The sequence below is a fragment of the Paramormyrops kingsleyae genome, chromosome 23 (assembly GCF_048594095.1).
Source record: "Paramormyrops kingsleyae isolate MSU_618 chromosome 23, PKINGS_0.4, whole genome shotgun sequence".
In the NCBI taxonomy this organism is placed as follows: domain Eukaryota; kingdom Metazoa; phylum Chordata; class Actinopteri; order Osteoglossiformes; family Mormyridae; genus Paramormyrops; species Paramormyrops kingsleyae.
In genome coordinates, this window is record NC_132819.1 from 10,061,542 (window position 1) to 10,078,616 (window position 17,075).

General features: G+C 43.3%; 1 protein-coding gene across 2 annotated transcripts; it reads left to right on the forward strand.

Moving 5' to 3' along the window:
* The first annotated feature begins 1,363 nt into the window (after positions 1 to 1,363).
* Positions 1,364 to 14,948, forward strand: LOC111839662 (non-homologous end joining factor IFFO1-like). Of its 2 annotated transcripts, XR_002837149.2 has the most exons (10): positions 1,364 to 2,664; positions 4,594 to 4,654; positions 4,998 to 5,093; positions 5,226 to 5,366; positions 5,850 to 6,040; positions 6,760 to 6,877; positions 8,854 to 8,946; positions 10,733 to 10,863; positions 11,241 to 11,412; positions 11,577 to 14,948. XR_002837149.2 is itself a non-coding variant. In XM_023803758.2 (9 exons), the coding sequence occupies exons 1-9, from the start codon at positions 1,649 to 1,651 to the stop codon at positions 11,326 to 11,328; spliced, it is 1,935 nt and encodes a 644-aa protein (XP_023659526.1). In that variant the 5' UTR covers positions 1,364 to 1,648; the 3' UTR covers positions 11,329 to 14,948. The 2 variants fall into 2 exon arrangements, 1 of the variants encoding a protein (XP_023659526.1); XM_023803758.2 differs by having other exon boundaries at positions 11,241 to 14,948.
* Positions 14,949 to 17,075: the final 2,127 nt, after the last annotated feature.

Sequence of the window (17,075 nt, forward strand, 5' to 3'; positions counted from 1 at the left end):
CTGTACACCACTATGTACTCCCATACTGCTGTACACCACTATGTACTCCCACACTGCTGTACACCACTATGTACTCCCATACTGCTGTACACCACTATGTACTCCCACACTGCTATACACCACTATGTATGCCCACACTGCTGTACACCATTATGAACTCCCATGCTGCTATACACCACTATGTACTCCCATACTGCTGTACACCACTATGAACTCCCATGCTGCTATACACCACTTTGTACGCCCATACTGCTGTACACCACTATGTACTCCCATGCTGCTGTACACCACTATGTATGCCCATACTATTGACAGATCAACAGAGATGTGAATTGTTAAGGCGATGGGTGAATTGAATGACCTTGGTGCCTGGCAGAATTGGATCCTCTGCATCCAAGAGTTTTTTTTAATCATGCCTCCAGGGTTCAACATAGCTGTTCCAAACTGCGTTTGTCTGACTCTGTTAACAAAATGCATACGTGCAACTTTTCTGCTTTACCTTTTAGCCTCAGTCTCGGGGCTACAGAGGCAGACAGCTGGCAGGTCTGCAGGAAAGACTAGCATGTTTGTTACGCTGTGGTGCACTCGCACACCGTCTGCGTCGGCCAACTTCCCGCTGCCCACCTTTAGCAGCTGGTTCTACGGATCACACCACCACGTACTATCACCCATGATTCAGCCATTTTATATAATGTTTACAAGTGCAAGTCGGGTTTGAATTACACTACACTAGTCTAGTGTAACTCTAGTGTAGTGTAGTGTAAACTAGTGTAGTGTAGCGTAGCGTAGTCTAGTGTAAACTAGACTGATATGAATTCAAACAGACTTTGAATTAAAAAAAAAGACATTTTAAATGTGTCAGCTTAATTCTAATGTTTTTCTAAATATATGTTACCTGGTGGTTTGGTAATCACAATTATCAATCCATCAAAGAAAACATCCACACAAAATAAATAAATAAAACTTATCTCACACCCGCTCTAACAACTTTCAACAGTCCTCAGTCCATATTTTAAAATTCATACGAAATATAAATATTTAATATACAGTGGAAGATAATAGTGAAAGAGCTTTATTCTGCAAAGTGCTGATCTCTTCGTTGCGTACACCACTACATAATCCCATGCAACAATACCGCATTCCGTGTATAATGTGCTAAAAATAGAATGAATTCTAAAATATAAACAAATTCCATAATCATTGAGTAATGTTAAAAAGGTTCAAAATATGCACCTAAAATACAATCTAGTTATATAAATGTGTAATCTAAAAAAATACAGTTAAGGTAATAAACCTAGTAGTAGGACGCGTTCCTTATACTCGAGGCATTACGGTAAGGAAAGCCGCATTCGCTCTTGTGCCTTCTTGCTGGGACAGGCTCCTACCGGAGGGCTCGCCGCTTGACGCAGGTGTCCAGCTGGATGGATAACAGCAATATTTAATAGCCTTGTTTTTTTTTATCTTAATTAATGAAACGCCGAACAACATTCTTTTTAAAAGATTTATTATAATAGCTTTATATCTTTGGTGGACACTTTTGTTCTTTTCGGACTGCAGAATCGGGTTCGTAAGGTTGGTCGGCTTCACTTTAATACTCATTTGCGAGTTACATTTACTGCTGTGATAAAAGCCAGTGTAATAAATTTTCATGCCAGATTTGGAGCATTTCAGATTTTCCTACAAAAACATGAATTCTTATGTCGGGGCAAACGTCGTTTTGCTACAGCAGCAGCATCAGAACCAAGTACCAATCCAGCCGGATTCGGGCCTTTTACCCGATCCGGGTTTTGGCTCTGCTGATCCCGGGTTCATCCTTGGTGACCATAACTCTGCGGGTCCGGATGGGTCATCTGTTCTCGACTTCGATTCTCTGCCCCAATCGGGGCTCCAGTACTTGCACCTTAGTAACTCCTTGTACCGCTTACCACCGCGTCCGCCCGCCGCAATGGCTCTGCGTAACGACTTGGGCTCCAACATCAGTGTTTTAAAGACACTCAATTTGCGTTTTCGCTGTTTTTTGGCTAAAGTGCATGAACTGGAGAGGCGAAACAAGACACTGGAGAATCAGCTGCAGCAGGCTTTGGAAAATAAAGGTGCTGATAGCGGAGGAGTAATGACGGGGCACGGGAGAAGGCCCGTGACCAAAGATGTTGGTGTTCAGACTGGCTTAATCGGGACAATCCCAGTTAGACCCGAATTGTTTCTTCAGAATGCAAATAACCCGGTTTACCGATCTGGAAGCTTGTTTATGCCTACAATTGGTTCTGTCTTCACGTATGATATCAACAACAAGGTGCCAAATGGAAACGCCAATGATGCTGCGGACTCAAACTCCAACCCAAGCCCCAACATCCCTGTGTGCCCGGGAACAGAGCACCAGGCCAGGATCATCTCCAACATCAATGAGACCAATGTCACTCACATGAGCACCGGCACAGGCCCGTCCGCAAACCCACCGCCCAGGTTCCTGCCTGGTACCATTTGGTCATACAACCACACGCGCAAGTTCGGCTCCGGCCTGGAGACGCGGCTCGCGGGACCCGGGGTGTCATGGGTGCACCCAGATGGGGTGGGAGTCCAGATTGACACCATCACCCCTGAGATACGGGCTCTGTACAACGTGCTGGCAAAAGTGAAGCGAGAAAGAGATGAATATAAGCGCAGGTAAGCTGTTAATTACTGCCGCTCCCTTTTCGCGTTTTCCAGCCTCCGGGCAGTGTTGTCGTCATCCTGTTCGCGATGCTAGCGGTAAGGGTGTTAAATGCTTTACAGAGGATATTTGTGCTGGAGTTAGCTTTTGGAAACGTGCCTGTTCTTTGTGGTTGGTGTCTTTGGCATGATCGTTATTAATCGTCATGCATCGAACATGAGAGTGCGCAAGTTCTGTTAGCAGCTGCGTTGTTCACATTGCTCGGTGGATTACTTACACAACCGAAATGCTATAAATCAAAACTGGAGCAGATTCAGAAATGATGATGATAAGGAAAAGGACACCGTGAAAATATTTTCCTAATCCCAAATCACTGACTTAGTCTTAACCTTTAAGTTTATCTGGCTGTCTGTGAATGGTGAGTAGTTCGTAGGATTATTTCAGAAACACAGGTGGTACTCTGGCCGCCAGTGTCTTCCTCCTGAACATGCAGAGTGTGAGGTTATTGCCAGGTCCTTGGCTGAATGTTCATAATTGTGCAGTGAAATCTTGTTCTCAATATACATTCCATATCACTGAGCTGGTTGTGGGTATTTTGAAGAGATTTTGACTGATTTATTTACTAATGGTTCCATTTTAATAATTTCATGTCTTTTCAAATCTGAGCCAAGGACATTGTTTTATTTAGACTTGAGATTCCAGTTTAATACCCCTTAGTAGTTCCTGCATGAGCTCACCATTGTGTTTTGTCCAGGTAAACCTTTAACATTTTGCTTACATACTCAGACACAGAGCCATTATCTGACTGCTAAGCACTCACCCCCTTAATTAGCCACTTTATATTCTATGTCCTTATGCCTCCATTAGAATAAAGAAGTGCGGTAAAGGTGCAAGTCCTTCAACAAAGCCTTGGTAGACGGCGTATTTTGTAATGGCAGATGCAGTGTCAGTAACGCAGGCGCTCGTCTCTCTCTGGCTGTTTTGCTCCTGATGTCCTTGCATAGTCGCCTCCCCCCTGCCCCCCCCCCCCCCCCCCCCCGCGCTCACTTTGTCATGTTAGTATCTGCAATGCAGTACAATATCCAGGCAGTCATTTCTAGCAGAGTGATGGGAATGATTTACCAGTGTCTGCTCTCACTCTCAGTTATTTCCTTTAGATTTTTCAGGCCTGTTATATAGCAGCTGGCTGTGTGAATCAGCTCAGCACAGTGTGTGGATGTTCCATAACACACTATGTGCATGGCAGGCCTGCATCCACCTGGCATGTGTGTCAGCATGCAGAGTATGTGCTATAGTGCTCTGTGTGCATGGCAGGCCTGCATCCACCAGGCACTTGTGTCAGGGTGCAGATGTGCCGCAATGCTCTGTGTGCACGGCAGGCCTGCATCCACCTGGCACGTGTGTCAGCGTGTGGATGTTTAGTAATGCTTTGTGTACGCGACAGGCCTGCAGCCATCTGGCACATGTGTCAGCGTGTGGATGTTTAGTAAAGCTTTGTGTGCATGACAGGCCTGCAGCCACCTGGGATTTTGTGTCAGCGTGTGGATGTTTTGTAACGTTTGTGTGCGTGACAGGCCTGCATCCACCTGGCATTTGTGTCAGCGTGTGGATGTTTAGTAACGTTTGTGTGCGTGACAGGCCTGCATCCACCTGGCATGTGGGTCAGCGTATGAATATGCCATAATGCTCTATGTGCTTGGCAGTCCTGAATCTGCCAGGGACGTGTGCCAGCATGCGGATGTGCCATAAAGCTATGTGTGCACGGCAGGCCTGCATCCGTCGCATATGTGACAAACCTTTTTTGATGGCTGCTTCACCTGGCCTAAGGTTGTCTTTCTTTTCGATTATGGAAAAGAAAATGGCAGCCAGGTGCTGCAGTCTTACAGATAAAGTGACAAAGGTGTATGTGTGAAAAGCCATGACAGTGACCGTGTCACCCCTAGATGGGAGGAGGAATATACAGTCAGGATGGACTTTCAGGAGAAGGTGGCTGAGCTGGAGGAGGTAAACTGCACCTGGGCATCCGTCCGTCCATCCATCCATCCATCCATCCATCCATCCATCTGTCCATCCGTCTATCTGTCTGTCTATCTGTCCATATATGTAAGTGTGTATGTAGTAGGTTTTTGTTCATTAATATCAATGCGGTGTCTCCATGTCTGACAGTGTTCTGCTGATTGTAGGCTTTGCATGCATAAAGGTGTGTGACATCCCTGTGGCTCGTGAAGCATGCCCCGGCCTGTGCGCTAGCCTGTTCGCTAGCCTGTGCGCTAGCCTGTGCGCTAGCCTGGGCTTGGTGTGCACCCTAAGCCGTGGTGCTTTGCGCACTGTGCTTTCCCTTGTGCAGGAGCTCCAGGAGAGCGAGGTGTGCCAGGATGAGCTGGAGCTCAGGGTGAAGCAGCTGAAGGCCGAGCTGGTCCTCTTCAAGGGCCTCATGAGCAACGTGAGCGGCCTGTCCTCCATGCCGTCGATCCCGGACTCGGGAGCCTGCTGCTCCGGCATGTTCCTGCCGATACTGTGCTGCATGTACGCTGTGCTGCTGTCTGAACCCTGTGCCCATCTCTGCCTGTGCCAGGACCTGTCAGAGCTCGACAGTAAGATCCAGGAGAAGGCCATGAAAGTGGACATGGACATCTGTCGCAGGATTGACATCACCGCCCGTCTCTGTGATGTGGCCCAGCAGCGCAACTGTGAGGACGTGATACAGATTTTCCAGGTGCGCCATCCCTCTCTTCCCCAGGCCTCGCCAAAAGCGCAAAAGCTGCTGACGCCGTTTCTTGCCCCGTCACGAGTTGACTCGCTGACGGCTTTTCTCAGGGCCAGGATTATAAATGGCTGCTTCTTCGTTTAGAGGGTTAATATGATCGCATTAATATGACCTGTTTTCAGTCTGGAACCTTTGTTCTTCGCTGCCCTCTTTGGTAAATGCTGGATTTTTTCCCCTTCCTGTTATCTTGGTTTATAACATTACATCTGCTGGGAAAAAATGATTTGTGGATCCTTATAAAGTAAATATTAATGTTGTCTTTTGATGTTATCCTTTCTGTGATTCCTGACGCCCCCAGTACGCCCGTGGCTGCTGCCCCAGTACGCCTATGACCATTCCGCAGTACACCCATAACCACTCCCCAGTGTGTCCATGAGCGCTGCCCAGGATGCCCACGACTACTCCCCAGTAAAGCTGTTGGTTCCTTCCCAGGTGCCCACGCCTCCATCCACTCTGGGCCGCCGCCCTCGTAAGCAGGCCCAGCAGCCTTCCTCCACCAATGAGGCAGATGATCCCACCAGCATGTCTGAGGGCGATGGCGGCGGCGGCACTAAGGAGGAGGAGATGTGCGGCTCTTCAACCAATCAGATCAATGAGGAAGTGCAGAGGATGCTCAATCAGCTGTGAGTGTCAGTCTGCAGAATGGAAAGGTCACATCAATATGAAAACAGAAATTTGCTTTTAGTTTTCTGACATAATTGGATGTTTTGGCCCGATAAACTCATCAGTTGGTCTTTGTCATAAATTCCAAAAGAAGCCCTTAAATATCTTGGTGTAATATATTTCCTCTCTGTTAATATTGTCAATATGTTTTTAGATTTGTTAGTATATTTAGGGTCTTAACTCAGAAATAATGTTTGTTTATAGTCTTTAATGAAAAGCTTGATTACCTGCAACACGTCAGGGCCTGTGATTGGTTCGTTAAACATGGGAGGGTCATGTAATCGGCCACATGACAGGTTTTAAATTCTATATGTTCCTGTTCAGTATGTGTTGTAAGTCATGAGCTGTTAAATTTACAAGGAGTTCCTGGTTGTAACTCAACAGGAACATATAAATTCCTAAATACAATATTATGGCATTGTATTGACATTTATTTATTGATGTATTTATTTATTTACTTGAAAATGACCTTAATTGCACTGTGTTCACCATTTTAATGAAGGCAATGAGTATTACAGAGAACATAGGATTTTTTTCTGGGTTCTTTCATCCTCTTAAACTGCAGCTTTGTGAAAGCATTATATCATTTTACTCCACTCACCTGTATTCCTGTTGGTTCCTGTTCTTTGTGGAACATGATACGCGTCCAGGTCTCATCAGGGGCTCTATTTCTTTCCAGGAGGGAATGTGAGTTTGAGGATGACTGTGACAGCCTGGCCTGGGAGGAGACAGAGGAGACCCTGCTCCTCTGGGAGGATTTCCCCGGCTACGCCCTCGGGGCTGACCTGCAGGGGGAGGTACGTCAGTCCCGTCCACAGCAGTCGCCTTGCGGGGAATCTGGCTGCCTGTGGCTTCTGCTCCTGAGCCTTGTATATAACCCCTGTGTGTCTTCTTGTAAATGGCTGCTGTGTATCCAGTTTTCCCTGTGGCTCTTACCTGTGTTGTTCTCCGTAGAGATGCACCGATCGAACAGCCAGGTACCAGAATTGGCTAACTTTCTGTGTACCCAGCCCGGTTTGATTATTAAACATATACTAGATAATCTTGAAAAGGAGTAATCATTAAAATAGCTAGCTAAGGTTTTTTTTTCCTATGACATAGTAAAAATGTTTTGGCGAAACTTTAACCCCCTGCGCTATAACGTCCATACAGTATGAAGGTATGAAAAAGCCTGATCGTAATCTAGCTCACTAACGATGTAAGAACTGTATGTGCATAAGATGCGATGTTGGTATTAATAATATTACCCTGCACCTATTATTTGGAATAGAATAGTAGACTTCAGTTATTTGGAGGTTTGTAACCTACAGTATGTGCTTTTTTATTTTAAGGCGAGTAAAAAAAAAAGACAAAAGTTCAAAGTTGTGCTATCTGGTGAATTTAAACATACTGGAAAATGATAAGTAACTGACATTTGTTTTGTTATTTTAATCTGTTGCAGCTGCTCTTGTTTGGTAACGTCAAACATGTCAGATAAAGCTGGATGTACAGCAGCTCATTTTCAGTTAAATGTTATTTGTACCTCTTTCCAGTCACAGGGCACTTTATTAAGAGACTTAAGTGAGAGAAGATCCTGTAACTTAGTGCAGTCTAGGGGAAATTGTAAAATTTAATTTTTTTTTTTTGATTATGAAAATTTTGTATTGAGGAAAAGTTTATTTTTGTTTGTATATGCTGTTCATTGTAGTTCTTAGAAAATCGGAATCTGCAGAAATCGGTATCGGCAGGTCACTTGGGAAAAAGATAAGAAATTGGAATCGGCAAAGAAAATTGCAATCGGTGCATCTCTGGTACTCGGTCCTCACCTGATGTTCTTCTGTCTCTTTGTAATGTCTAGTTACTCACTGTGTGTGAGACCTACCCTGTGCCACCGTTAAGCATGTCGGACTTGCGGCTGCCATTGCCTGTGCGGCCCTTTAAGGGTTGTTATTGAAGAGCAGGCCTGTTTGAGGCCTATCTTCTTTCTGCTGCTGCGATGCCTCAGTCTGCTCAGAGCTACAATATTATACAATATAATCATCAGTTCTACTTACTTCTCCTTAGGTGTGTGATAAATCAGAACAGGCTGTTTGTGCTTCTGTTAATAAGTTATTAAAATACTGATTTATTTTATATATTTATATAAACTTGGCAGTTTTATTTTGGAATGGTTTTGGGAGAGCACTGTTGAATATATTAATCATTTATACACTTTTTATTTTTCAACATTTTCAAATACAGAAATATTGAACTAGTTATTAGTTTGTCTTGACAATTTTGGTTATATTTTTATTAAAAGATCTTTAAATGGACTGGAGAGACTGACTGTCATTCTACACAGGAATCCACATGGTTTTGATGGGACAGCTGATACTCATGTTTCCTTCATTTGAAATGTTATGACTGTAATGCAAATTATTTGTGCCAATTTTAAACACTGACAAACTAGGTTTAAATATTGAAATATTGATAAATATTTTAGCTTTGCATCCATCAAGTGAATTCTTCATATATTTGTGTTAAATTATTTCTCTCTCTCAGCTCTGTAATTTATCATGACAGGTCATCCCCAAAAATAGGCATTAATTTGAAGGGATCTTGTCTGGCCGGTTCCTGTTTCAGGGAGACGAGCCGATTGGATTTATGCCGTTCAGACTCTAAGAATTGTGTGGTCTGGAAATGGATCACTGATCAGAAACATGCAGTATCTGTATTCTGGAAGCAGAGAGCACCAGTGACACATCCAGTTCAGAAATCCATTGGAACTTGTTTTTTTTAATTTTCTTTCTTTTAGCAAGAGGAATCCATTGAAAAAGTGATAAAGGACACAGAATCACTCTTCAAGTCCAGAGAGCGAGAATATCAGGAGACTATAGACCAGATTGAAGTAAGAGCCTCTTGTTCTGTGTTTTAATGGATTGCTGTGGGTGTCATTGAAAGGCTTTGCGTTTGTCAAAGTATTCCTATGAACCAGCATGTGCAACAGTTATCACTGGACACCTTCTGCAACAGGTAGTGGTTTGGCATCTGGTTTTCATATTTATTTTTGTCAATAAATTTGACTTAATGCTGGAAAAAGCCATGGATGTCTAAAAATTGTAACATACTGTAATGATAACGTGTCATAGTTTTTATTCTGAAATGTTTGGCCTACAAACTCGTATGCTGTGTTCCATTTACCTTGGCGGTCGGAGGTCTGGGCTGGAAGTGGCATCACACCCGAGTTAACCGTGTTCACACCCGAGTTAACCGTGTTCACACCCGAGTTAACCGCGTTCACACCCGAGTTAACCGCGTTTCAGTGCAGCAAGTCGGACAGCCATTTAGCAATACCAGGGATCTGTGTCCAAAAGCAGGATTTCTTGCTTAGCCGGGCTAAACAAGAAATCTAGCTTTCTGAAACGGCACAGTACTGTGTGTACGGCTAATTAATGAGCCACAAATAAAACGTAAGTGCCAATTAAACAGTTAATAACTACAGCTTTCACTTCAGTTGATAAAGGGTGCAGCCATCTTGAATTCTGAGGTTGGGTTTGTGCGGATTCCTCCAACTTCACAAGTCAGAATTCCGACTTTAGGAATTCCAATTGAAATTCCTACTTCTGAGTTTAAATGGAAGAGAGCATTAGATGATGTCACAGCCTGCTGGATTGGTTATGACAGCTGACTGTGGTGGGGGTGGTGTCTCTCATGGGTTAGATGTGGGTTGCATACGTCTCTGGCAGCTTCTATCTTTCCAATCTGTCTCCATACATTAACAAAACGGACGAGCTCAGACACTTCTCTTTGGCCCTTTGTCTCATGGGAATATGGCCACAGACCTTAATTCTCATCACTGGTTTTAATGGGATATTATATTATATTACTGAGCTGCCTGTGATGCAGGGTGGTCAGCTCTCACAGAGACTCGCACTTTCAGACACACGATTGCACAAGAAATCTTACGGCAAATCTGTATTATTCCATTTTAAACCTAAAATTAGCTGCATCAAAAGTATTGGGGTAGTTTGCAAACACACTATATATATATGGTAATAAAACCATTACTTACATGTAAATACGTGTGCATGTGTTTGCAGACTTCTCTCGATTTGAAAATGTGGCGCTGGCCAGCTGACACTCTGGTGATGTGGTCTAGAGCAGATCACCAAAGTGACCACATTTTGGTGACCTGCTCTTTGTCAGTAGTGAGTGGTGCATTAATGCTCCTTTTCTTTCTGGATGCCGTTCTCCTCCTCTGCTGTAATCTGGGATTAATAAAGCAGTTTGCATCTTGTGTGCAGAGCAGGTCTATCTGTCCTGCAGGTGCCGGCTGATGTAATTGCTGATGTAAAGTTATTTTAGTCATCTGTCTAGATAACATCATAGGAAACTTCAAACATACAAGGCTTAGACAAACTTATTTTAGGAAAATTTTATTAACGAATGACTAGTCCAGATTGCAGCTCAGAGTGAAGGCATTGAGTTGAAAATGGTAAAAAACACAAGAAATGAGTTGTTTTACACTGGAAATTGGTAACTGAAATCTGTACACTCATTACTAAATTTGGTGCCTGTAACACATTCCAGGAATAACAGGAGACTGGGAATGCGGCCCTCTGCTGCCCTCTGCTGGTGGGGCAGTTTCACCTCCATGCACGGAAGTTCACGCTCTCCCCTTGTCTCTTTCCCAGCTGGAGCTGGCCACAGCCAAGTCAGACATGAACCGGCATCTGCACGAGTACATGGAGATGTGCTCCATGAAGCGGGGCTTGGACGTGCAGATGGAGACATGCAGAAGGCTAATCACGCAGACGGGGGACCGGTAAGGACCCCCCCCCCCACCCACTCATTCTGCTGTCCCACTGGGGACGTCCCTGTCACTGTCCTCAGGGCTTCCAGTGAAATAAAGTAGTCAACACATTGCCTGTCTGTGAACTGTGGCTGGATGGCGGAGTAGGCAGAGGAAGCCATGTGCCCTGCGGTGTTTCAGCCACCGGGCGGCAGCACTGATGCCCGCTGAGCTCCCATGCCGGCCTCATTAAGGACTTCGTTATTTTTCTCCCATCTCCCATCTTGTCACACAGTGGGATAACAGGCTTCAGGTTTCCACCTCATTTTCTTGAATGTATCGTGTTTTCGTTGAGTGTTAGTAGAACCCCCAGCTACTTTGAGACCAGGTCTCTGTGCTTCCACTTGCAGAAAATCCCCCTCGTTCACCACTGCGCCGTCCGAAGAAAGCGAGGAGCCGGAGAGGAAGAAGTCTTCTGCCCCTGAGCTGGGGAGATAGCGGCCGCTTTTCACACGGGAGCCTGGGAAGAGCGTGTGACGGCAGAGACCATCTTTAGGGAACCATCATTTATACGTTTACCATGTAATATCCTCTAATTGGCTTCATATCTTTTGGGTGTCTGCCTTTTGGTGGAACACAATTTTATTACACCATTTTAAAGCTCTTGTTTCATATGAACGTTAATGAACTACCAAAGTTCAGTGATGTTTTTGTAAAAGCACTTATTTTTGCTATTCTGCCCACAGCACCGCACTCCTGTTTCCTGATGCCATTTCTGGCATGTAAATTACATTTATGTAGCAGACTCTTTTGTCCAAAGCAACCGAGACGTGAGGAAGCATGAGGGTGAGATCACAGGCTCAGCCAGCGGTCGGGGCCCCCGCAGTTCCTGGGGCCAAGGGCCCTTGCCCAGGGGCCCGTTACTCTGCCGGTCGCAGTCCCAGCCAATCACATGGGAACAGATCCCGAGCCGCACTCTGACTGAAATGATGTAATTAACATCCAATCGTATTCTGCCCTCTCTCTTCACTATTCTTAGCTCAAACAACAGAGATGGCATTAAGTACAGGGCATCTAGGAAGGAGTCATGTCATTTAAGTTCAGAAGTGGAAAATACCTCATTTATTCACATTTAATGTTAGTTGAAAAGTGTGAAGTGTAGAACGTTGCCTGAGATTTTGTAGATGGCACAGAAAATGCACAATTGTAATGACATCCTGAAATTTAATTTGTGGCAAGCAGGACATTTATTCTTTTAAACTTGAAAAAAGAAGCAAAGGTTTATTTAGGGTTTAATATACAGTGGTACCTCAGTTCTCGAACTCATTAGAACTCGAATTTCTTAAAAGTCGAACCAACCAGTTCTAAAAAAAAATTTACCTAGAACTGAATCTGAGAAGTCGAACCGTGAACGCCGACTTGTACGCGGACTAAATACAGAGGACTAATGACAACAACCAGAAACAGCTGATCACACAGGGATTATACATGAGGTTAACGAGGGGGTGTGGCACACGGAAAGAGCGGACGATCGGGGCAGGACACGTTTTTTTTTTTTTTTAACTTTATACATTGTTTGGATACATTTATTTTCTTACTTTACAAATTACTGTTTTGATAAATGTGCTTAGATGTGTTTAGTACAGTATATGCTCTTCTTGTTTTATCCTGTTCATTTTGTGTTTAAATGCTAAAAAATATATATCTCGGTGTAATTTTTTGGGGCCGGGAACCAATTAATTGTTTCTCCATGATTTCTTATGGGGAAAATTCGATCAGAACTCAAACTTTTTAGGATTTGATCTGGAGTTCTGAACAGATTAAGTTAGAGTTCTGAGGTACCACTGTAATTGGTAAATATACATTTAATATTTTGCTGCAGATCGGCAAACCGGTCACTCCCTTCACACCAAACTGACGCTTCTGAATTTAAAGTATCGGCAAGTTCAAAATATGGTGACAGGGGGTTTTAATTTTTAGTTCATCCAAGGCTGTTGGAGAATATAAATACTAAAATATGCTTTGGGTTACATGTACAGTCAGTTCTGCTACAAGGCGAGTAATGCTTTCCTGAAAAACCTCGCGTTCACCAAAATTGCGTAGTAAAATACACATATCCAAAGGGAAAAATGCGGTAGGGCAATGTGACTCCAAAACTTAGTAACTTATGCCAAACTAAATTAATTAAATAAAAACAGTGATATTTATGGCCAGTAAAGTAATTTTATGCATTTAAAATGACATAATATTAATAAAACATGAATAGATTAGGTAATAAACATCTTCTATGGGTCTTATGAGTCTCAGGGGAATTGCCCAGTAACTGTTTCAACCAAACTTCTTACTTTCGGATTACTGAAAGTCGAGAAGCAGTGATAGCCAAAATGACGCTTTATGAACCATTTGCTGTATTTTCTGACCCCACTAGATGGTGCTCTTGCTTTACTCTGGGGCAAACTTTGAACCTTTTTTTAAACCGACACTATCTAGTGGGGTTAGAAAAGACAGCAATCATGAAGCGTAATTTTGGTCATCATCAGTCAGGAGTAGTGAACTAAAGCCACCATACCGCAGGGCAAACACACAGCACAAATACAACGGATTACGGTATGCAGGGGGTACTGAAGGCAACAGGGCTACAGACAGTCTACGAAAAACAAGCAAATTTAAAAAGGTTGCTTTGTGTTTTTATATGATAATTTGTCAAACATTTTTAGACTTTTAGAATCTGACTGACCTGTGCAATGCATGCATGTATAAAAAGTTTGATCTTTTTAGATTTGAAAACCAGTTTGACTAATTTAATGAAAAGAATCGTTTCAAAAGAATCCTTCCTTCAGGAATCGGACCGCTATCATTCACTTGGATAGCTGTCTTTGCGCGCAAGTAGTGTTTCTCGTTAGGTGCATATGGCATTGTGGTTCACGTAGAGCTTTTCTCTCCGGCTGAAAATCGTGCAAATACAAATGCAGTTCTGTGGTGTATTGGACTTGCGTCCTAATATATCAGCTGCGTTAGAACAGACTCATGGCGTGATACGACGCAGTGTAGCAGGGCTGACTGTCATTACTGGGCAGCATGCCATTTAGTGCTGCTAAACAATGTAGATACTCCTGCTTGGTGAATGACATGGCCCTCCGCCCTCTGCGTCGCTGGGTCCTGGCCTCACACTGGCGTTACCAGGGAAACCGGATGCTAAAGGCTGGCTTCATGGTGATGTAATCTGTGAGTAGGCTTTAGTGACCAGATGCAATAGTGACCAGATGCAAGGCAAACTGCTATCTCAGTGTTACCACTGCTAACATTAGACATCTGTAGGATCATTTATGTTATAACATCAGTAATAACTGATGATATAACTATCAAAATATATTTTATTTGATCCTCATTTGCTTGTATAGTGCCCTTTCAGAACAAAAATACACTGGAATATGTATGTTGTAACAGTAGGAGTTGGCATTTAAATAATTCTGTAAAGGCTATTTAGATACAAATGTTAAAAGTTTGAGAGAAAATGCACTAAGGGAAAGATGCTTCAAATGTAAGAGATCATTCCTTTGCTGTACTGCACATATAGCATTGCTGACTTTGCGTGTGTCTGTGTGTGTAAGGAGCCATGGAACTTTATGAATACATGAAATAAGCACTTTACTCATTTTCAGCGAGTCCAAAATACACATGCAGTGTGGTATATACTTTCATTAGTTCTGATCCAGGCTTGCGGGATTTTGCATGTTACCAGTAAGATATTTTGGCATTTGGTGTGTTACGTATTTCACTGAATACATCTTAATTCAGTGATATCATGTGTGAACTTGTTTTAAATTCTAACTTATGTGTAAACTGTAAACGTAAATCTTTTGCTGTATACATTATCTGCTCCTTTGCTAAAGTACAGACTATGTTTTGCTGTTACTTCGGAGTGACATGCTTAGTGCAGTGTCTCTCTGTGCTAATCTATATGGGGACAGATGAGAGCGGAAGGAAATTTATGCTTAGTCAGCTTTATGTATGTGCCAACCGTCATATATACAATGCTGCTTGTTCTTCCTTGCGTTTTTGCTATACCTCTGGAAGGGGAATACGGCCTACAGAATAAAGGATGACCAGACCAGTAATGTACTGTGTGTATTTATACGTACTTTGGTTTGACTATAAAGCTGATCTGCTACACACATTAGCTTACATGTACTACCCTAACCTCAATCCACACAGCTGACTTGGCAGTGAACTAAGCAGAGAGGGTAAAAAAACCTGTAAACTCCATTATCCGTCTATCATTCAGTTGCTTATCTAGTACAGGCTTTCATATCTCAGGAAGCGCAGGGTACAGAGGAAAGCGCACTAGAGATGTAACATGGAGATACCAGTTACCTCACATCTTCGCAGGAGATGCTGGTGTCTCCAGCCCAGAAGGTTCTGGCAGCCCTGCAGCTCACCGACCCACCGCAGTGTGGGGCTAAAACAAATTTCAAAAGGAAGAGGACTTTCATTCAACTAATTTTTTTGCACCGTATGAAAAACATCTGCGCCGAATGGACTGCGGCATAACATGACGACATTAAACCTAATTTAAGAAATGTTTGATGGGAAGAATATTTTAAACAAGGTACTTATACTACTTTATTTTTGTTTGTTGCTGTGGTTGTTGTCTGTCTTTTCATCCATTGGTAATAACACATAAAGAGACATACAGTAAGATGGTGAAACCTTAGCTTTGAATTATATGATGTACAGCACATAATTTTTACTGATAAAAAAAGTCATTCTCATTACTTAATTCGCTAGGGTGCTGCCCTTTATGTGACTACACACCTTTTTGTCATTATGAATGACTTGTGATCATGAGTATATGGGTACAGTTTTGATGCCCTGTGCCCTGTATTTGTCTCAGATCCACAGATCTTTAAGGTGTGTTGACTTCACCAACCAGGAATGATGGTTTACTGCCCACTTGTCCACGTGCTATTTTGCTACATTTTTTATATATTCCATTTCAGCTAATGCACCTTTTTTGAATGACTGTTACATTTATATAGCGCTTTTCAAGACACCCAAAGCACTTTACAGAACCAATGAGGAGCCACTTCAACCACCACTGCTGTGTAGCCCCCACCTGGATGATGCGACAGCAGCCATTCTGCACCAGTATGCTCACCACAGAGTAGCTAAGGTGGTGAAGGGGCAGGAGGGAATTCACCAGTTAGATATAGGGGATGATTAGGAGGCCAGATTTGATAGGGGCCACAGTGTACAGTTTTAGGCCTGGACATGGGGGTACCACCCCTACTCTTTCGAAAGGTACCCAGCGATATTTTATGACCTGAGATAGTCAGGACTGCGGTTTTATGTCTCACCTGAAGGACAGCACCATTTTTATAGCGCAGTGCCCCCATCACTGGATTGAGGAATTGGGACCCACACAGACCACAGGATGCGCTAACCTGTTGGCCACAGTGTCCCAGTCACTGAACTGAGACATTGGGATCCATACAGACAGCAGGATGGGCTTCCCTGTTGGTCACAGTGTCCCCATCACTGCACTGGGGCACTGGGACCCACACAGACCACAGGATGCGCTAACCTGTTGGTCACACCAACACCTCGTCCAGCAGTAACCCAGCTTTCCTAGTTGGACTCCCAACGAAGTGCTGGCCAGGCCCAAACCTGCTTAGCTTCAGGTGGAGTACCTGGTCTGAACTGCAGCTATTATGGCTGTTGACTTCTTTATACCGTGGGACAATGAAAAAAATGACAATTCAGGGTGTGTTTTTTACTATTATAAGTAAGCTGTAGTTGGTTAGGAAGCTCAAACAACCGCAAATTCACCCACTAACCTGTATTCCAGCAGGTTCTATCTCTCAACTACTGTTAATATGCTCCATCTGGATATCACTGATCACACTTTCTTAGTTGCTTCCTCAAATCAGCCTTGTATAATTCCATAACAGGCAATAGAAAGACACTGTTTTGTTCACCCCCGTTTCTAAATGGTCACTCTTCTTATTTCCTTTTACTGTGGCTCCCACCTTGCCCTTCCCAAAATAGTATCCGTCACTGATTCTGATCGCCTACTTCTTCAAAACTATATATATTTTTTTTCATCATCTCGATATAGTTTATATAGCTTAATTTAAATATATCTCGAAATTTGAATTAAAATACACGTTTCTCTGGGTTGAGAAACAGCTGCGTGCTGCGGGATAAGCGTCGCCTATGCAGGCGGGTATTGCGGCACTCTCCGC

Coding starts and splice junctions, on each gene's coding strand:
- LOC111839662 (XM_023803758.2), top strand. CDS start 1,649: ATGCCAGATTTGGAGCATTTCAGATTTTCCTACAAAAACATGAATTCT. Junction 2,665..4,593: donor AGAGATGAATATAAGCGCAG/GTAAGCTGTTAA, acceptor TGTCACCCCTAG/ATGGGAGGAGGAATATACAG. Junction 5,367..5,849: donor ACGTGATACAGATTTTCCAG/GTGCGCCATCCC, acceptor GTTCCTTCCCAG/GTGCCCACGCCTCCATCCAC.